Source organism: Ursus arctos, unplaced genomic scaffold (assembly GCF_023065955.2).
Source record: "Ursus arctos isolate Adak ecotype North America unplaced genomic scaffold, UrsArc2.0 scaffold_8, whole genome shotgun sequence".
NCBI classification, from domain to species: Eukaryota; Metazoa; Chordata; class Mammalia; order Carnivora; family Ursidae; genus Ursus; species Ursus arctos.
Window position 1 is genome coordinate 60362440 of NW_026623100.1, and position 22189 is coordinate 60384628.

The 22189-nt window shown below is 34.1% G+C and overlaps 1 protein-coding gene across 23 annotated transcripts in view; it reads right to left on the minus strand.

Annotated features, from left to right (window-relative positions):
* BIRC6 (baculoviral IAP repeat containing 6) overlaps nt 1-22189 on the minus strand; it is a 226993-nt gene that overhangs the window by 81463 nt on the left and 123341 nt on the right. For all 23 annotated transcript variants that reach the window (XR_003311423.4, XM_048222900.2, XM_026478650.4 and 20 more), the window contains 12 exons: nt 20099-20661; nt 18940-19115; nt 17593-17689; nt 17259-17453; nt 16276-16476; nt 13322-13601; nt 12197-12453; nt 11615-11723; nt 9008-9229; nt 7076-7856; nt 5388-5531; nt 4832-4961 (listed from right to left, as the gene is read on the minus strand). Coding sequence is in view for 22 of the 23 variants with exons in the window: in XM_048222900.2 (XP_048078857.1) it covers nt 4832-4961; nt 5388-5531; nt 7076-7856; nt 9008-9229; nt 11615-11723; nt 12197-12453; nt 13322-13601; nt 16276-16476; nt 17259-17453; nt 17593-17689; nt 18940-19115; nt 20099-20661 (3155 nt within the window). In the remaining variant the exon portion in view is untranslated. The remainder of the gene's footprint in view (nt 1-4831; nt 4962-5387; nt 5532-7075; nt 7857-9007; nt 9230-11614; nt 11724-12196; nt 12454-13321; nt 13602-16275; nt 16477-17258; nt 17454-17592; nt 17690-18939; nt 19116-20098; nt 20662-22189) is intronic.

The following is a 22189-nucleotide window of genomic DNA, read 5'->3' on the forward strand; positions in this document are numbered from 1 at the left end:
AACAGGAGTAGAAAGGAACAAATTTTGGTAATGAAGATTTGTTTTGCTATTTTTAATTTAGGAAACTTCGATACCTTAAAAACAAATACTAAGGACTTTAATAAGATAAACTCTTTGAATTAATGTTTTCTTTCATTACTTTGGAATATGGCATGCTATTAAAAATCATGAAGTGAATGGATGACTGTATAATGATCTGATTTGGCCATTAAGAAATCCAAAAACCTAGATGAACTGTTTTTTTTAAAAACTGTTCTAATATTAAGAATGACTTTCACTAAATGGATACGATTGATATAGATTCTCTTTGTACTTTTCTAACTTAACACAATTATGATCTAATGCTGCTTCATAATGTTAAAAAGGTGAAACAATCAATTGATAAAATAGCATGCTTTGTATTATTTCCTACTCTTAGCTTTCTCTGAATGTCTGAAAACATCCCTGTGATCTCAATTTCTGGAGCTCCTTCCTAACTGCAGACTGTTTTTAAAGAGTTCCATTTTTTGTGAAATTTAGAAATTCTGTAAATACTATAAACAATAAATACAGATGCAACAATACATTCACTGTCTTACAAAAACAACCAAGCAACCCCAAATGGCAAAACAGTTACAGAAGTCAGAATGAAACACTTAAATAATAAAAAAATTCACACAATTAATTCATAGCATCATCAAGAAAACCAGTAAAGTTCATTAGGTGCTAAGAACTTAACACAGTGATATCCCAGTAAATGCCAAATACTAAAAGATATCAGTAAGAAAAAATTTTCTCAACATTGTTTAAAATTGTTCTAGCTTGGATTATCACTTCCGGTCAAGATAAAATAACAAAAACCAGATTTACTCTCCAACCTGAAATAACCGCAAACTAGGAAAGTACATTAAATAGTTTTCAGACAATAGCCATTAGGACTGCAGGAGAGGGATGTCTGGATGAGTGAAAACTAAAGAGGTGAGCCCTAGGACTTCTACAGCTGATTAGGCTGCCTTGAGTTTCCCAGGCTACAGACTGGCACAACTCAGGAGTCACCCAAGGTGAGGACAGAGACTAGGAGCCCAGGAAGACAAAGGCAGCTGGCTGCAGTTTTCAGGTGACATTGCCAGGGAGGAGAGATCTGCAGAGAGCTCCAGAGACCTAGTGTCTCCCGTGGGTTTTTAATGCATACGGATGAGCATTTTATATGAGGAAACCACCAAAGGCCAAGGAAAATACTTCTCAAAAGTAGTAAGAGGACCAACCCCAGGTCCTAAAAAGAGGGTTATAATATGTAGTGTTCCTGATGCCTAGTGAATTCCTAACGGAGTTCTCTGAAGAGTATCACCTCAGTAATGAGGCCAAAGTAGCCCTAGACCTTCATTTTCAAATGTGGTACCCTACTTCTATTCCAATATAGCACCTTTTTAAAATTAAATTCATTAAAAATTTAGTTCCTTAGCCTCACCAAACAAATTTCATGTGCCTAAAAGCTACTGTACTAGACAGTGTAAGTTTATAAAAAACTTCCATCATCACAATAAGTTCTGCCCTAGATTAAAAGCAGCTCTTGTCCTACCTAATACAACTTAAAGGCTGGCTCTAAAAGCAACAATCTGTTTTCAGTTAATATAACTTTATTCCAAAACAAAATGAAAAATATTTACTAAAATACAAGAATTTCGAGCACCCAAAAGAAGTAAAAAGGTAGAAGTCACAGTGCCTGGCATCCAATAAAATTTTCCAGGCAAATAAAGAAACAATAATATACAATCCATAATAAGGAAAAAATAATCAACATAAACAGACTGGTGTGTTTAAGATGACAGAGGAAAGCTTATACACTTTAGGTAAGGACAAGGAGATATAAAAAAGAACCAAAAGAACTTCTAACAAATTAGGCACTCCAGAGGAATAGAATTTGAAGACAGAGCAATATAAATTATATAAAAATTATAAAGAGAGGGGAAAAAAGTTGGGCAAAAAAAGTGAAAAGAGCTTCAATGAGCTGTGAAACAACCTCAAGAGGCCTAATAAAAATGTGTAATTGGAATTATCCAAAGAGAGGAGAGAAACAAGGGGAAAGAAAATATCTGAGACAATATTTGTTAAAAAAAAAAAAAATCCAAATCTGATGAAATCTATAAACCCAGAGTCAAGAAAGTCAACAAACCTGCATTATAAGAAGAAAACTACAAGGCATATAACAATCAAATTGCTTAAAAGCAACAAGAGAAATTTGTAAAAGCAGAAATACTGACACGTGACCTTTATTTTTTTAAAGCAATATAGTGAAAAGCTATAGGAAGTAGGTAAAATTATTAAGTAATTTTGGATTACTTGTTTTTGTTTTTATACATATTGAAAAAATACATACACACATGTAAATATATCATCAAATATAGCTAGAGATCATAAACATGCCTTAAAGGACCAAAGCATTGCTAAATAGAGGTTAAATTCAGCACTTGCAAATTTCTGATGTTTGCTCAGGATGATTGTGTTGGACTTTTTTACTAAGAGTAGTATTCTTACAAAACAATCAATTTATTTTTTAAATATGTATGTAATAAAGGGAACTATTCCTTATTCTTAATGACTGAATATGACATTTTAGAAAATAGCATTCCTTTATAGTAAAGATAAAGAAAAATGTTAAATTTCCAGTTACTCTGTAATAATATCTATTACTTTTCCATAATCAAGTTAAATGTAAGAAATCTCAATAACTGAATTTCAGTACTCTTCCCCCCTTGTCCTTCTTTCATTTATTATTCATTTCTTTCCTTCATCATGTAGAAGGAACAATTTCAACGCTATGATAGAAAAAGTCTGTAAAATCAAATTATCAAAAAAGTTTACCTGTAACAGGATAAGACAGACATTTTCAAATAAGAACAAATGTTATTTATGCAGTTATAATAGTATTCTAACATTTTATTGCATAACATGTAAAAAGAAAAGAATTAGAGTATTACATACACACTTGGGTTATGCAGTGACTAAAGGCAAAAAAGATTCTTTTCTATCTTATTTTCTCATAGCAATCACATCCATTCACGTGGTTTAACCTACTACCTATGTATGGTGACAACTCCGAAACCTCTTCAATACAGTTTTTTATTCTAAGCTTAGATTTCTATTTCCCACTGATAAATAGGGATAAGATTTTTTTCTGAGATACTTCTGACTTCCTACAGTTGTAAGCTTAGGTACCCCCTTCCAATGCATACAGACAGAAACATATTTGTATTAGAACGTGAACATTCTTTAATTTTGTTTTTTTTTAATCTGACAGCATACATAAGATCATAATACTCTGAGGGGCAGAGTGTGTGTCTTGCTTTCTTTCACACCCTCAGGGCTAATTATTGTGCTTAGACACAGAAGATGCTCAGTCAATTTATCACTGATTTCATTCACAGGATTTCTGAGAGGCAATAAAATCAAACTGTCTACAGTTGATTTGCATTCTGCCATTAAAAATTGTTTTTATTTTTAAATCAAAACCACACTGAGATACCACCTTACGCCAGTTAGAATGGCAAAAATTGACAAGGCAAGAAACAACAATTGCTGGAGAGGATGTGGAGAAAGGGGATCCCTCCTACATTGTTGGTGGGAATGCAAGTTGGTACAGCCACTCTGGAAAACAGTGTGGGGGTTCCTTAAAAAGTTAAAAATTGAGCTACCCTATGATCCAGCAACTGCACTACTGGGTATTTACCCCAAAAATACAGACATAGTGAAGAGAAGGGCCCTATGCACCCCAATGTTCATAGCAGCATTGTCCACAATAGCTAAATCATGGAAGGAGCCGAGATGCCCTTCAACAGATGACTGGATTAAGAAGTTGTGGTCCATATACAATGGAATATTACTCAGCTATCAAAAAGAACGATTTCTCAACATCTGCTGCAACATGGAGGGGACTGGAGGAGATAATGCTAAGTGAAATAAGTCAAGCAGAGAAAGACAACTATCATATGATTTCTCTCATCTATGGAACATAAGAAGTAGGAAGATCAGTAGGAGAAGAAAGGGATAAAGAAAGGGGGGTAAACAGAAGGGGGAATGAAGCATGAGAGACTATGGACTCTGGGAAACAAACTAAGGGCTTCAGAGGGGAGGGGGTGGGGGAATAGGATAGGCTGGTGATGGGTATTAAGGAGGGCACGTATTGCATGGTGCACTGGGTGTTATACGCAAGTAATGAATCATGGAACTTTACATCAAAAACCAGGGATGTACTGTATGGTGACTAACATAATAAAAAAATATTATTATAAAAAAAACTTTTTATTTTTATAACCTATATGCTGTTCAAAGGCATTAACTTAGAATGGCTTAGAAGCATCCCTTCCTTAGAAGGGAAAATTTCTTTCTTTTTTCACTATTATAAACAATAAGGTCACCAGTCAGATCTACCTACCTCATTTTCATCTTTTGACCATTCATTTTGTCCTGAGATCTAGTGAATGTTCATTAGAGTCCTGTCATCCCAACTAATAGCCTGCAAATCATCTATTATAAGACAGCCAGGTGGTTTATTATGAGAAAATTCCATCAACGGCTTCCCAAGGCTTGTCAACATTTCCAACTGTCCATTCTGTCATTACCCCACATAATACACATCACACCAAAAGAACTATGGGTGTTAGAATGTACTGTACATTTTGTCCCCTTCATCAGCTTCTTACTCATGCTTCAAAATGTGAAGACATGTTGACCTTTTCTATTCATTTAATGGTTGCTGAGTAGATGCAGTAAAATAAACAGTTGCTAAAAATAATAAAATTCTATATAATCTAACATAAAGTCAAAGAAAAATTAATACTTAAATCTGACTTGCCTGAAACTCTGTCAAGAACTTCTGATAATGTTGTTGAGACTGGCAAATGAAGTGTTCGGAACTTATGGCCTGCTCCATACATCGGATGCTGGATGACATGGCTTGTGGCATTAATTCTACCTTTATACAGCTGAAAATTCAAAAGAAATCAAGAAGTTATTTTTTGATACATGTATCATTATAAAACAATTTCAAAAGCATAAAAGAATAATAAATTTTAAATGCACACAAAATATAAGGGTTTATTTTGTGTATATTTTAAAATGTGGTGCATCAGCCATTTGATTTGTTGGTCAACTTTTGTATTAGCGTCACTGTACCTAATAATCAGTCACTTTTTCCCCCAACCAAATTGTACTTTTCATGGTAGGGTATAATCAGGCTATTCAACACAAGGAGGGTTTAAGTCCTATCATTAAGTATAAAGGTTATTCTAGTTTCAGTTTGTTATTTTAGAAATTAAGATGTAGAGGTGATTTCAGGTTCTGATATGAAATTGTGAAATATCTCTGCGCACAGCTAATTATGAAGATTTATTTAACTGTTAAATACTCACTGGACAAGGAGATTGAAGAAACATTGTCACTTTCTCATCTTCCAGCATCAATTGCAAAAATAATCTACGTATAAACCCTGAAATGTTCCCTGATGTTGGAAGGTTCCCTCTTTGAGGAGATGTCTGAAAAAGTTCACAGAGAACCTGGCAAGTAGAGATTTTAAAAGTTAAGTGCACTATTTATCTGCAGCTTTGTACTTTTAAGAATAAAAAATACAATCCCCAGAGAAAATTTCTGTGAATAAGAGAAATTACTACAGAGTTTTCACATAATAAATACCTAGCATAACCAAGTTACATTTAACTTTAGTATCAATGCGGTTACAATGTAATAAAAATTATGGGAAAAAGGGTATTAGAAATAAAACAGAAAGGGGCGCCTGGGTGGCTCAGTCGTTAAGCGTCTGCCTTCAGCTCGGGGCGTGATCCCGGCGTTATGGGATCGAGCCCCGCATCAGGCTCCTCTGCTGGGAGCCTGCTTCTTCCTCTCCTACTCCCCCTGCTTGTGGTCCCTCTCTCTCTGGCTGTCTCTCTCTGTCAAATAAATAAATAAAATCTTTAAAAAAAAAAAAGAAAGAAAGAAAGAAAGAAAACAGAAAGCCTTAGTAAGAAGCTGAGTGATGAAAACTAAGCCAGAAAGCAATAATTCACAAAGTTTTCATGCTACCCTGAGGCACAAACCAAATTTTCAAATACTCATATGCATGGCCTCAGTTAAAACTGGTAATTTAAGCATTTCCTTTTTAATTAGGCACACTAAGCGGATATAGTTTCAGAGTAACTACTTTTGACAGTAAAGTATCTTGTTATTCTTCTCAATAACGTTAAATCATTAGTATTTTTTGAAAATTATTGTAACTATCCTTCTAGATACTAATAAAGTCTGTCCTGAATAAGCACTCTAAATTAGGGAGTAAAAAAAGAAGCTGATTTCTATTTATTGAAATCTCAGGCTCTATGCTAGTTACTTTATATACGTTATGGTATTTAATTGTCTCAAAAACAATCTTTGAGGCAGGTATTATCATTCCCATTTTATAGGTTAAACAACCTGATGAAAGTCAAAACAGCCAGAAAGGAGGAGAATCTGGGAAAAATCAACTAGAATTATTATTGAAATAATTCTAGCTTTCAAGATTTCGGCCCCATGGACTTACTACAATAAAATCATCTCTTAACATTTTTAATGTGTTTTGCTAAGAGTCTCCTATCTGAAAACTACCCTAATGTCTACTTCATTACAAGCAAACCAAGAGTTGTAGCAATCCAGTCACAACAAAATACAAAGTCTCAATGAGGATGAGAAGCTCGATGACCACTTTCAAGCGATCAATCCTCTTTTGGCAGCTGAAGTACTGTTTTTCTGGGCTTTTTTTTTTTTTTTTTAACTGGATTTCAGGGAGTGGGGGTTGAGTTTTAAAGGAGGAATGTATCAACTATAGCTAGAATTGCCATGAATTTGCCCATTATCTCATCAAAAGGAATATGTGACAGTTGAGAGGAGGAGGGAGCAGATATCATCAATACTTTATTTTAATTATGGTTCAAATTCAGATCCTTTAATGTGCTGGATCCCAAACTTCATCATCACCTGTAACACATACCCCTTTCTCAACTAATTTCATTAGTGTTGTTTAACAGTGTATTAAAATAATGCCTAAAACATAAGCCAATTTTTCTAGTCTCACCTGGGCCATCAGGTTTTGATTATTAGGGTGGCATGAAATGCACTGCAGAAAGAAGGCGACAGTCGCATTCTCAATTGCTGTCCTCTGTTGAGTAGTCAATCCTGTTGGAGCAGCTGAAGAAAGAGAGGCTGATCTTGCACTGGTTTGCTGGGCACCTAAATTATGTCCTCCAGAAGTGGACCCAGAGTGACATAATAAAAACAGAAGTGCTGTCCATAGTGGATTGACTTCAGACCCACCAAGCCAGTCTTTCATAATATGGCTACTGCCAACTTCTGTCAAAAACCTAAGAACAGGAGCAACCAGGTCTGCTGTGATAGGCATCTTATTACATTGCTGTGCAACATGATGCCGCCTGAGCTTGTCCTGGGAAATATCTATTGACTGAGCAATGCTTTCTGAGCAACAAATGTGACTAAAGCAAAAACTAGCCAGACTCCTCACAAGAAGAGATGGCAAACCTGAGTCCAATAATTGTTTGATAGCTTCTGGAGATTGAGAAGAGGACGCAAGGGTCGCCAAATGTGATTCAGTTAGTGCAAGAGGTGCTTGTGCATTTTTAGAGTCATCTGTTAAGGATGAAGTAAGATCTTGCTTTTTGCTATCATCAGTCATGGACAGTCTGTGATGACACTGCACCGGAGGAGGGGTAATTCCCATCCAGCCCATGAGCAAAGAAAAATAACTTGGGTGTATATGACACATGGAGCAAAGCAGACTGTCAACAGCTTTCTTCAAAACCATATTGCAGGGAAGAGACATGGACCAATTAAAAAGTAACCTAGGGGAAATAAAGATGCCAGGTTAACATTATACATGTATCTTTAGAAAGACCTCATTGTTTCTAATACCTCTATTAGAAATCAACCTATACTCTATACAATTATAAAATCTATAAAATTATACATTTTGTTTGACATAATATGACATCATAAGATTTCAGGAAGATTGCTTGTGATATATATTATTTAAATATTTAGGTAGACAAAGTTAGGTGAGTCTTATAAAATGAGTACAAAAAATCAAGAGACCTATATTAAAATGGATCTACCATTCTTTGTGTGACCTAAAGCAAGTCACATAAAGAAACACTGAAAAATTATACAAAAGAAACGTTTAGATTGAATTTGACATGATTGATGGCTTAAATTCACATTTGCAAATCAGAAACTATTAGGGAGTTTCACTAGTAAGTCATAGGTTACGCCAACTGAGGAGGCCAAATATGAAAATGACAGACTACAGGACAAAAGGCCAAACTTTTAAGAGTCATGGAACTCCTCAGAAATAAATGATATTCTCTTGTAGATTTAGCAATTATCAGGAAGTTCAACAAAGCCTTAGCTGAATACGGTAAAGAAATGTGCATAAGTGGAAACTACCAAAAGAACAATTTTATCAGATATCTAGAAAGCAGTAAAAACAACTAATCATAAAAACTCTAAGTAGTAACTCTTTCAAAATTTCCAGCTATAATTTTTCTCCCTAGTTGTACATTAAAGATAAAAAAAATCTGGTGGGGTAGGGGCTTGGGAGGCTCAGTCAGTTAAGTGTCTGACACTTGATCTCAGCTCAGGTTTTGATGTCAAGGTCATGAGTTCCAGCCTCGCACTGGGCTCCACGCTGGGCATGGAGCCTATTAAAAACAAAAATTCTGGTGGGTAAATTTGCAAAAAAGAATAAACACTATGAACTGTAGGGACACATACATTAAACACTCTGATTGTAGGTGGGAAAAGCAGGCAATGACATGAATATAAATTAATTAAATTTGTGTGACACCTAATTCCAAAATTATACCTGACTATATTTAACTACTACTTTCAAAGTATTATTATTATCCAAATAGGCATATAAAATACTGTTTCATCAAGTGAAAACCTGTAAAGATCTAGTACTGAGGAAAAAAAGAATTTCAAAAATCGTACTTACTCAAAGAGCTCTCGGTCCAGCAGTGCTGGTAAATCATACTCTACAAGCAATTCGTAACTATGCCACAGAATTGCTGCCACACAGTGAAGATGAGAAGGAGACGGCATGAGAAGACCATACTCTACCGCTGAAGAGTTAGGGCACATGTAGCTCATCCTGCCACTCCTCCTCAGAGCGGCCACTCTTGCAGAATCACTGACCCATTTTAACAAGGCCTGGATTCTTAAAAGAAAATGAGTTCAAATAACCAATTATACCACAACTGACATTTAATATGGATAAATATCACCATTACATGTAAGCAACTTATATATGAGAATAATAATATACTGTTTTTGGTAATTTTAACCTAAAATAGGAGGGAAAAGGAATTTATATAAGCAGGAAGAATATAGTAGTTCTAGTTTTCCCATAACCTTACTAATCTTAACTGATGAACATGTTTGAAATAACATAACTATAATTTTGCAAATAAACACTAATTTCGTAACTCACTTATTAAAAAAAAAAAACCCTATCATGATCTGAAATTACAGGATACAAAGCTTAACAAATTCACTGTCTCTTGTAAATTTTATGTTGTAACAAATCCACACAACCTAGAGCAGTAACCTGGTGCTAATTCTTCATTGTGTAGAATCTCATGCAATATAGCTTGTGTCATACCTCTGGCCCCCAACCATTAAATAGTAATAGCAGCCACCCATCCCCCTTCACTCTGAAAACAGTGCACTTTTTTCAAGTGCCATCCTACCCTCAATACCCTGGAGCGGGGGCTACTGACTGACGACAATCCTTTTAAAGCAATAAGGCTTTGGAGTTTATATAAAATACAGAAAATACGATAAGATTTATAATTGAGTTCTTAAAACGTGGTGTTTATACTTTTTGTTTGCTTTCAAATTTCTAGTTTAGATCAAAAGATTCTTTGTTTTAGGGTAAAAGAAATGGGGTTAGTCCCTTCAAATTTCCTATGACAAGAAATTGAGAGAAGTCAGAAAAAGAGAAGAAAGACGAGGCAATTAGGGAGGAGTAAGATTTTGTCAGTCCATGGAAGCCAACAATCTTGTTATTACGTCAGTTCTAAAACAGTTATGTTTTAAAAAGTATTATGCAGTAAAAACAACTTTGTTTAGGATAATTTTCTTATGATAAAAACCATAAAAGTATTAAAAGAATCAAATAATTATAAGAGATTTTAAGAAAGCTGTTCCAGAAAAATATTTAAAACTCATTTTTTATAATCTTTTTAACCCTATTAACCATTATGATTCAAACTTGGCACAAATTTCTTTTATCAAAAAATATTTTTTTAATTCCAATCTATTTTTAAATACAATAATCATATAATTTATGTAAAGGAAAAAGCTTAATGGAAGCCAGCTTATTTAATATTTTGAAGTTATCATGCCGAAAATAAATTTACTTGGTTAAATGTCATTTAAACATTTTTAAACAGAAAATATGAAAGCAACTAGCCTAAAATAAGTAAAAGCCATTACATTATCCATGACTAGAGTATCAATATTTACCAGGCACCTTCCACGCCTGACACTCTACTATAAACTCCCAAGTCGGACCTATGTAAATCTTCCCTTGTGAATGACGGTATTGTCTCCTCAAACCAAGACAAAAACTGGATTCAATGAACCTGGACACTCTAGTATCTAGCACAGTGCCAGGCATATAGCAGCTATTCAGTAAATACTAATGAGTTAAGTACCCACAAAAATTAATATTAATTTATAAACAAATTAATAAAATACCAAATGATTTCCTCAAACAATAATTAAAATATTACAGGATCACATAAGTCAGAAAACAAAAGATTGTTTATAGAGCCACATACTCTACAAATGTCCTTCTGATATAAATGAGATATAAAACGAGAATGCCAAATCATCACTCAAAAAATTTACCAATAAAAACATGTTCCAAAAATACTTGGAGTTCTTATCAATTTGGAGGTAGAAGGCATCAAGGAAGAACTACATTAGTAAAACTAATCTAAAAATTACCTACACTAAAACGTCACTAAATATATAGGTTCAGATGTTATTTACTTGGTATGATAGCATTTCATTTTGTGGTAGGAAAGAAAAAAAAGGTAGAGAGTCTACTAAAAAGCTGTCAATTAATATTATGAATAATAATAAATAATCAAAACAAACACTTTTACCATTGTCAAAATAGTCTTCATACCTAATATGGACACAAGAGTCCTATATTCAGACACAGTTAGTAAATACTACCTAAGACAAGTAGTATGATTAGGATACCATTACAACTTACAAAGTTCTCATCACAACACGTTCACGTAAAAATATGTAATATCTTATTCCATTCCAATCAAAAGTAATATTGATTAAAAATTCTATTTGAGTTCAAATTTGCTTAAAATATGACCAAATATATAAAAATTTATGTTAAATTTTCACAAAAATCTCTAGAAGTTGTATCATGTAAAGCATACAGGTAAATGTGCAATATAATCAACAGTCTTGATTTCTCTGAAACACTCTAAGGAGAAAATATTACAAGTAACATTCAGTACCATGTGACTGTGCGTATGTGTGTCTTTAAACAAAAAACAAGAGCAACATATACCTGTCCTTTGTTCCGGGATCCTGAGTTGTTCCAAGCTGGTAAAGAATATCTATTGTAGAATCAGAAGAGAGTCCGTTCAGTCTTCCAAAAAGTAAAGGGCTGTTCAAGTCTTGCAATAAAGAACCAAAAGAAAGTTTGCTCAATTAGCAAATGGGGTAAGAAGATTTGCTCAATTTAATTTTAAATTGTTAATTAAAAATAACTCTTCTCGGGCGCCTGGGTGGCTAAGTCGTTAAGCGTCAGCCTTTGGCTCAGGGCGTGATCCCAGCGTTCTGGGATCGAGCCCCACATCAGGCTCCTCTGCTGGGAGCCTGCTTCTTCCTCTCCCACTCCCCCTGCTTGTGTTCCCTTTCTGGCTGGCTGTCTCTCTCTCTGTCAAATAAATAAATAAAATCTAAAAAAAAAACAAAACAAAACAAAACAAAACTCTTCTATAAGTTACAACAAAAATAACAAACCAACCCCTAAAACACTGAAACCAAAACAGAAATTAATCTCAGAAACAGGTTTAATCATAGACATCATATAATTCAACTTCTTTATTTTGCAGATAGGTAAAAAACTATCAAAGTTAACTGTCACCTGTAGGATCACTGCCTGATGCTGCACAGTTTCTCAGAAGAATGTCTATAAGCTTCAGGCCAATTCTAGTGGACTGCAGTCCTATCTTTACAAGCACGACCTCGATGTTGGGTGAATGCATTCCACAGTATGGGGACATCAATAAGGCAGCACAAGTCTGCAGCAGATTAGCAGTAGGTGCGGCTGCACTGGCCATCATTCCTTCCAAATCACTGATGTGAGTAAGGCAATGATGTAATAACCGTAACCATCCGATACTGAAATATACAACACAAAATGGCTTATGTGGTAAATTTAACTAGCTCAAATTATTTCTGGGGTAAAACCAAACAAATCAGCATGTTGTGTTTCATAAATAACACCAATCTGTGTAAAAAAAAAAAAATGCTATAAGATCAATAAGGAATTAAACACAATAAGTTTTCTTCATAACACAATAATACTTAACCACTAATCGTATTTAGGAACTACATGCTTGTCTTTCTTTTTAATTAGTCAGAAAATGTTTTTACATATACATACATTTATGTTTAAATACAAACTGCATAAACTTATAGCTGTGCAAAACTATAAAGTCTTGGCAGCTTGAGAATAAAACAAAAACCCTAAATTTTCTTATCAGGCAAAACTTTCAATAGAACCAGTCTATAAAATTTTCAACTATCAAAATTTACTAGAGGTATGTGAATTAAAGGATATATTCAGGTTTTGGTTTACTTGGTCAATTTGTAGGACTCCAAGCTAACCCTTCTAATCGGCATTTAGGAATTACCATGTAAGATTAGGTCTCTGTCCATATTGTCTATCTGTACGGCTCAGATGTATCCTGGTGACAGACACTTCGAAATTCTTATATTAGACTGTGATCCAAAGAACAGAAACCCATACCCATATATACCATATTGTAGATTATCTCAAGAATTAAACACACATAAATCTAAACTTTAACCAGTCTCAAGTTCCGGTTCTACAGAATTAGTATTTCTATTGCACCTTATAAAATTATGGTATTATATAAATTACCTATGGAGGAAAGAACGTCCTAAGCCCTAAAAAAGAAGCCACAGAATAATTTCATAAAAAGTTCAGAAAGCTTTTTCTTTTTTAATGAGATACGTAACATACCTCGTTTTGGATACCTGATCTTCAGATGGAAGAAAGGGATTATTAACTGTCGCTGAAGAAGTGGTACCAAAAGCAGTGAGGCCCAGTAACTTAATTTGTGAAAGGCCTAATGTGCTGGCATCTCGTGGGCGATGAAGTCTAAGGCAGACAGCAGAAGCTACTTCAGCTTTTACCAGCTGAATTTTTATGTAGGTGAGACCACTTGTGACAACAGGAGTGGACAAAGGTAGCATGTTTACCCCATCTGCACTCACTTCAACAGACACTGAGGATGGGCAGGCTGTAGGAAAAGAATATGAAAAATTACTAAAGAAAATGTGAACTTGACTTCATAGTTTGTGGAAATCCCAGTAAAACAGCAGCTTTTAGTTATAGTCATTACGAATTTGCTAAAAGAAAATTTATATGCCACATCATACTTTGTCACTGACTTTCAAGATAACTGGTTTTAGATCTATTTTCCAACACAAAATATGAGATCTACAATATAACAAAAATAGTATTTTAAAAATTCTCTCACCTAAAAAAAAGATTAACTGAAAATATGTAATCCACATGTACACTCTTGAGTCTGTACAAGAAAAAAAATTGCCAAATTGGCAATTGCTCTATTATTTCTACTTTACTCAGAATTATCACCAACAATGTGGGACATTTTATTAATATGCCATGGTTTACTGTTAAGTCATTTGGGAAAGAAGAATATAAAAAAACAAAGTTCTTTTCTACTAACTCATTATTTCAGTACTACCATATTGCAATGATTTTGAATATAGCTGAGTTTTGTTTTTTTTTTAAAGATTTTATTTATTTATTTGACAGAGAGACAGACAGCCGGAGAGAGAGGGAACACAAGCAGGGGGAGTGGGAGAAGAAGAAGCAGGCTCCCAGTGGAGGAACCTGATGTGGGGCTCGATCCCATAACTCCAGGATCACGCCCTGAGCCGAAGGCAGACGCTTAACGACTGAGCCACCCAGGTGCCCCAATGAGCCACCTCGGCGCCCCGAATACAGCTGAGTTTAAAAACTGCTTTTGCCTCCAATATTTTATTTCCCTTTCAAAATTTAACAAACATCCAGAAGATTTTATTTTAAATCATTTTCTGCTAAAATTTAAGTAGGTTCAATGAAGTAATATGGGAAAATTATTTCTAACATAACATGGAAGCCCATATAAGAAATCTATCAACTAAAATTATCTTTGAACTTTGATTTTAATTTTAATTTCAATTATAGTATTAGGAAGTAACTTTTACTATATGCCAACTACATGTTAGGTTTACACTGAGAACTAGACAAATATCAATTTTGAAATTTAATCTTCACTTTTGAGAAAAGTACTATCTACATTTTACACAAATTGACAAAGTCAGAGAAATTAAGCAATCCAAATTCTTACATGAACAAATGGCACATTTTATATTCAAGCCCATATTTGATTCTAAAGGCTATGTTATTTCCAATGGAACAAAACACATTTTCAATTTCTGCTCCAATAATAAAACCAAAAGATTTTATTAAGCACACTTATAGTAGGGAACACCTAACCTAGTGATTTTTTTTTTCTTTAAAGAGAGAGAGTGTGTGTTCATAAGTGGGGTGGGAGGGTCGGTCGGGGGGGCAAGGGAGTGAGTGAGGGTCGGGGGGGATGAGCAGAGGGAGAGGGAGAGAGAGATCCTACACAGATTCCAAGCCCAGTGTGGAACCTGACGCAGGGCTCGGTCTCATGATCATGACATGAGCCGAAATCAAGAGTTGGGCACTTAACTGACTGAGCCACCCAGGTGCCTCAACATAGTGATTTTTTAATAAAAAACAGAGTTCTTCCTTGTAACACTCTTCCTACTTCAGTCCCCATGTGCAAATTCTAGCCCCACTTCAAAGCCCACCATTTACATGGACCATTCTTACTCTTTCTAAATAAAAGCAATCTCTTCCTCATGTTAGATTTCCCTCTACATTTTATACTGACTGATATTTTACCATGTAATACAGTTATTTTTGATCTGCTAAAACACTATGAATTCATGCATTTTCCTACTGCCATTGTATTCATTATATCTATTTTTATCTAAGAAGTGTGAATTCCACAAGTATATAAGAGAGTAACAGCAATCTAATCTTGCAAGTGGAAAATTTATTTTTCCACACATGCCAGGGATCTACAAAGTTTCCCACAGTTTTTCATCCAATTATTGAGTGACATTTGACAACAACGAGAATTAATCAGCAACATAAATGAATGTAACAATGTCAACAATTCTGTAAAAAAATCAGTTTATACTGAAAGAATTTGAGGATAAAAAATGCAAATTTGTATTTCACATTCCTTTATGAATACTTGAAAGAATTCTCCTCTTAATGTGAAACTTTTCTAAAAATTCTTTTGAATTATTTACCTTGCAAAGTGACAAAACATAATCAATGAAAAAGCATTGAATGATACTCAAAATAGTACAAAGTAAAAAAAAAAAAAAATCACACTCAAATATCTAAAATATTATAATAAAAAATTCTTTACATGTAATTATCTTATAATGGGAAGGGGGAAAGACAAATAAACCTAATAGATTTAATTTCACATTACAAGACTAGCACTGAAGACAGGGATGGAGAAAATAAGATTGCTATCTACGGGTGTATTAAACTAACTCATCTCAATGCTACGGCTTAACTTGGGAGGAAAGGCAAGGCAAAATTATGTATAAATGAAATATATCTGTCTGGATTTCATGAAACATTCTATTTGTTTTTGGGAAATAGCCATGCCAATTCATTTCAAGGGAAATGATTTGGTGGTAATGTTGAATATTATACAAAAAAACTTGAAAATTAAGCAATCTGGTAATCATACCTAAGTGTATCTCTGTTTATTAAATATTTTTCTTATTTTTAAGTGTTTCTTGATTACAGTTTATTTTCATAATGCTTCTTTACAAAAAAATATTACTCACTTGCAAGAGATGCAAGGTGAGGTTGGATATGTATCTCTTTTAGAAGCACTGCTGCAGGAAGGTGAATGGTAAGGTCGCACCAAGCCTCCTCTGGCAGAAAGATGTAGGACCAAGCAGCAGAGCGAGCTCTTCTATGGGGTGGTGTGGCCTGTAAAAGCACCTCAGCTGGTTGGGCAGTAGGACTGCTAGATGTAATTGTACCTACAGAAGAGATTTCAAAAAAAAAAAAAAAAAAATTCGTAGGAGAAATCAAATAAAGCATCAAGAACTATTCAAATCATAATAATTAAACTAGAAAAATTAGCTAAAACCATGAACATATGATGCTACAAATGTACTTATTAGTATATTTAGCATGATTTGTCATAATATTCACAAAACATCAGGACATCTAATCAACTTGCAAGGTGACAAGTTCATTACTGCTGTTTAATTTCTTTTTACTCACATGTTGAATGAAAACTAAAGTAGTAGTAACAACAAATCTAGCACAACTCTCAAATAATTTAAGTAAAAGAACTATGTTCAAGACAACCTTCAACTTGAAAATAATCACCTTTATCTTAGTTGTCAATACTTATGAGTTAGAAATATGAAAAGAAGTATATAAAAAGAAACTATGTAAACTGGAAAAAGGAGTAACTATTTAAATCTGAAGCTACTTAAAAAAAATCTTTCAAAATAAGGAACAAATCCTTTAAACTGATTAACATTTACAATGAAAACTGACATAAGAATTTGCTACTTTCACAAACTGTCTTACTATTTAACTAACAAATAAAAACAAATGTGATTGCTAAAGAACCATTAAAAACTTCCTTCTGATCAACAGAAAGTTTCAAAAACCACTACCTTTAAAATCACTTGTTTGTAATTGGTGTTACTGTAATATAATCAACTTACGTCAACAACTATTTTTGCTTCATACCAGCTAATCAACTATATAAACCCACACCAATAAGATTTAATGATTCTTTTCTTACCCAAGGGTGCAAAGTTATGGATCCCTTCTGCATTGTCAGGCTCAGAAGCTAGTATTCTTGTTTTCAAAGTGCTATCAACAGCTTTATTTGGACCAGAGTCAAGAAATTTCATAATAGTTGATACCATACTTCTTGCAGTGTTTACAATAGCCCTTGTACTAGTAACCATATTGTTGCAAATCAGCTGAACTCCACCTAAATTTACAAAGAACACCAAATGAAAATTACATTAAGATACTTTGACACTGAGTCACCTTTTGCAGAACACTACAAAGATGAGATCATACACTGTCAAATGATTATACTAAATGACAATTTTTGGAATTTATCTTACCCATATCATGGAATGCTTTCAAGGCATCACTCGTATCCAATACTCTCAAAATAAACCACAGTAATGGTTCAGATAACTGGCAGGTAGCAAGAGAGCCCTAAAAAAAAAAAAAGTGTACTGTGACTTTAAAATCTTAATCATGAATTTCCTGTGAATTAGAACAATTAAACTTATTAATGTAATATTCTTTTATAGTTAGTTATTCTAAAATGGCAGCCTTAATCTAAATCACTAAATACAACATATCTGCCAAAATACATAAGAAATCTTATGTGAATCAGAAAGGAAGTGTATAGTCTCCTCTCTGAATTCAGAGTATTTTTTAAAGCTGTCTATATCTACTATTTACAGACTATTTACTATCTACAGACTACTATATCTGTCTATAACTACTATACTATGAATCTGTCTATATTTACTATTATCATTTTTGACCTTAATGTGCAATGATTTTGTTTTCCATTAGACACTAATTTCATTTAAAAATGGATCCTTCTCAGGGCGCCTGGGTGGCTCAGTTGGTTAAGCGTCTGCCTTCGGCTCAGGTCATGATCCCAGGGTCCTGGGATCGAGTCCCACACTGGGCTCCCTGGTCAGTGGGGAGCCTGCTTCTCCCTCTCCCTCTGCCACTCCCCCCTGCTTGTGCTCTCTCACACTCTCTCTAAGTAAAATCTTAAAAATAAATAAAAATAAAAAATAAAAATGGATCCTTCTCAAATATCTACCTACTCATGGATACACACACATATATATACAACAAATTTTTAAGAAAATGGTAATTTTACACTGACAAAATACTCCTTTAAAAAGTACGTTTTAAAAACCTGTATTTGTAAAAATGGTAAATGGACTAGAAGTTAAAATAATCACACTGGTTCCTACAATTTCATTTTATAAGGAAAGATAAAAAGCAGGAATATTCTAACCTATTTTTCTTTTAAAATTATCTAATTCCCTTTCAGCTAAAAGGAAACTAAACATGCAACATAGCTTAAAAAAAAGTTGCATTAAATTTTCATATGTAACATCTACAGAGAACATTTTGATATTCAACTATGTTATTTCTACAGGAAAAGAAAGAACTACTTGAGACAATGGGGGAAAATCTAAAATTAAAGAACACATTAAATGTTTTATTTTTATATCACTATAGTCATTTTTGACAATATCAACTCTAGAAAACTTTACATTCTAACTTCTAGCTATAGTCTATAGTTCTCACCTGATGTGGCCGCTCTTTTTCCAATATATGATATGAGTCTTCTGTTCTCTGTTCTATAAATAATTCTTTATTCCCACTGCTAGAAACTATTTACATTACTGAAATAGTTGCTGGATTGAACTTACTTGTCTGCCCATATATCCACAGGCCATGTAGGTTAAAATTGGCTGTAGCATCATGTGGACTGTAGAAGCTTTTTTACTGAGAGTTGTCAATATGGTAAATAATCCATCCCCAACTGATATGGCATCTAACCCACCATGAAAGTTCTCATGTTTGGTAAGATGTAATCCACTTGCTCCTAGTTTAAATAAAAAGATTAAACATTTTTTGAAAAGTATATCCTTAAAAACCAGTAATAATTAAAATAGAAGCTTAAAAGTCATTTCTCCTGAAACCACTGAAGGATGGATATGTAACGGTTTTATGTGTGTGTGTGTGTGCACGTATGTATGTATATATATGTGTGTGTATCTATCTACTATCTGAAACTGAGATATTTAACATCACATTCAGTAAAGCATATTTTTGGATATCTTCTTACATGAGATACCTCTATTGTTGGTGAAAATAAAAAGAAGCTACTCTATGACTGAGGAACATCATCTTACACATTAGCTAGGGAGAAGAAAGGAAATGGAGAGAAAATAAGTGATGTGGGTACATAACTGCACTTCAAATCATCTAATAAAAAAAATACAATGACTGTTTCCCTTATGCAAAGAATTAAGTAAAAATAGACTGGAATGAATTTTGTCACAATTTATGGAAGTTTAATTATTTGAAAAAAATTAACACAAGATATTATCTTTCCAACAGGCAAAAAAGTTAAGCAACAATATAGAAATTTTACATTGATATATGTGTCACAGAAACTGTTACACTTTGGATAAAATTTTATATTTCACTTCTTAAGAAAATGTGAATAAACCTTACTGGTTCCCTAATACAAAATTTGATGTGAAATTCTTCATCTATAAGACATTAGAGATATACAACCATAAATTGCGGTACCTTACTTAGAAGACTGATTTTTTCTTAATTTAACAAACTACAAGTTATTTGGTTAGTAATTTTCAATTTTTAAAAAATTCACACTTAAAATTCTTCCTAATTTCAATTTCACTTATTGATAGAAGCCACTCTATAAAAGTTTTCACTTACATCATGCTAAGAAGTTTGCAATAAAGTAGCTTCACACTATAAGGTAATAAAAAAATGTTCCTCAAGAAAAGAGATACAATACCAGAAACAAGTATAAGATTAAATATTCTCAATACGTACCAATTATCATCGCCATGGCACTGCTATTACACAGGCCCAGAGCAGACAAAATCTGGCTCATAATCTGCTGGTTGGCTAACACTAAGTCAGCGACATATGCAGGTGATCCTTGAATACTACTACTGCTTCCATTACCATCTTTGCCTCCTGAGACTTTTTCTTCATCTGAAACACTGTCTGTTGTATTGGTGGTCACAGATACTCTTGCACTGTATTCTCTATTGTCTGAAAGAGGCAGCTGTACTAAAATGTTAACCAGTTTTAACAAATCGAACATGAGTTGGTCTCTTGTCATTTCGCCACAAACTGCTTTTGCATCACCTGGACGAATGAGGTTGGCAAAGAGTCCCCCAAAGCATGCTCGAGCACCCACCGAGCTATCAGATCCACTTCGAGACGTTACTTTGTCTGAGCAAGTAATATAGTGGTGCACTAAAAAGGTGACAGACTCTATTACAGCAGAAATAGTACTAACGGAAACAACTTCAAAATTCTGCTCCAGAGTAAATTCTAAGAGCTTTACTTGGGCGTCAAGAGGTCCTTGGCCTGTCTGGAAAGCACCCCTGCAGAAAAAGAGGTTTAAAAATTAATCCCTGTTAAACTTTTAAAAAAGTAACCATCCCACAACACAAGAAAGCTAACAATTAAACTCTTGATATTCACTATTTCATTTTGCAGCAAATGGTTTCCATCTCTTCCTGAGTCATCCTTATTTTCTTCTCCATGTTACACAAAATCAAAAATGACTTCCCTCCCAAATAGAAAACTAAAGGACAAGTAAATCAAAGAGGTGATTTTGAAACCCCAGACTAAAATATTTCAGCATCACATGGCACTCCTCATAATGGAATAAGCTCTGGTTTTTCATATCCTCAAATGGTGCTATTTTAAACTTTCTCTACTGATGATTTTCAAAAATGAAGATTCAGTCAAATAATTCCTATGCATCGAAATTAAATGCTCTCCAGTTTTGTTCATGCCTAAGATATAAAAAGCTGGAGAAAACAGTGCCCCCTAATTAACAAGAGAAAGTGAAACAAGCTATAAAGTCACATAAACCCATCAGAGGGGGGCTTGAAATCCATGAAAAGATAGGCACCTTCAAGGAGCATTGGCTCTCCTGTGACAGAATTTGAGAAGAGACACTGGCAACATTCAAATGAGTAAGAAGAATTCAGCTAAAATATTTAACAACTTAATGAATCCTGGTGTATGCAAGAGTAATAACACAGAATCCTTGGTCATCAAACCCATTCATAGGCATCCAATCTCCCCAACCCCCTGCCACACACTTTGCCCTATGCATCTATTCCATCTGGCTGTTCCTGAGTTATACACTTTATAATAAACCAGTAAATGTAAGTGGAGTGTTTTTCCTGGGTTCCATGTGTCATTCTTACAAATTATCAAAACTAAAGAGAGTCCTATGAGAACCCCTGGATTTGTACCCAAATCTGACAGAAGTGTGGCAGCCTGAGACCTAGGACTTACAAGTGCCCTCTCAAGTTGGGGCAGTCTTACAGGACTGAAGAGTTAAATCTGTAATTCTATCTGATGCTGACTTTGGAAAGTGTCAGAACAGGAATGAATGGCAGGGCAAAGCTTTATGTTGGTTCTCTGAAAATATCAGTAATATTGATAAACTTCTAGCAAGAATGACCTATATAAATAGATAAAAATTACCAGTATCAGAAATTAAAAAAAGGAATCAAACTAGAGCCTATCAACATTAAAAGGATAATAAGGAAACAGTACCAATAATTCAACAACATAGAACAAATGAACAAGTTGCTTCAAGATGCAACTGCCAAATGTCACTCAAGAAGAAACAGAAAACATGAATAATCCTTCACCTATGAAGTAAATGGAACATTTTTTCCTACAAGAAAACTCCAGACTCACTATGCCTCAGGAGTGAGTACTATCCAATGTTTAAGTGAGCAGTAACACCAGTTTTACACAACTTCTTTCAGAAAATAGAAAAGGGATCCCTCATTTATGAGTCCAGGATTACCTTGATATAAAAAACAGATACCTTACATAAAAACTGGACATTATAAGAAAAATGCAAACATCCCTCATAAAAAACAC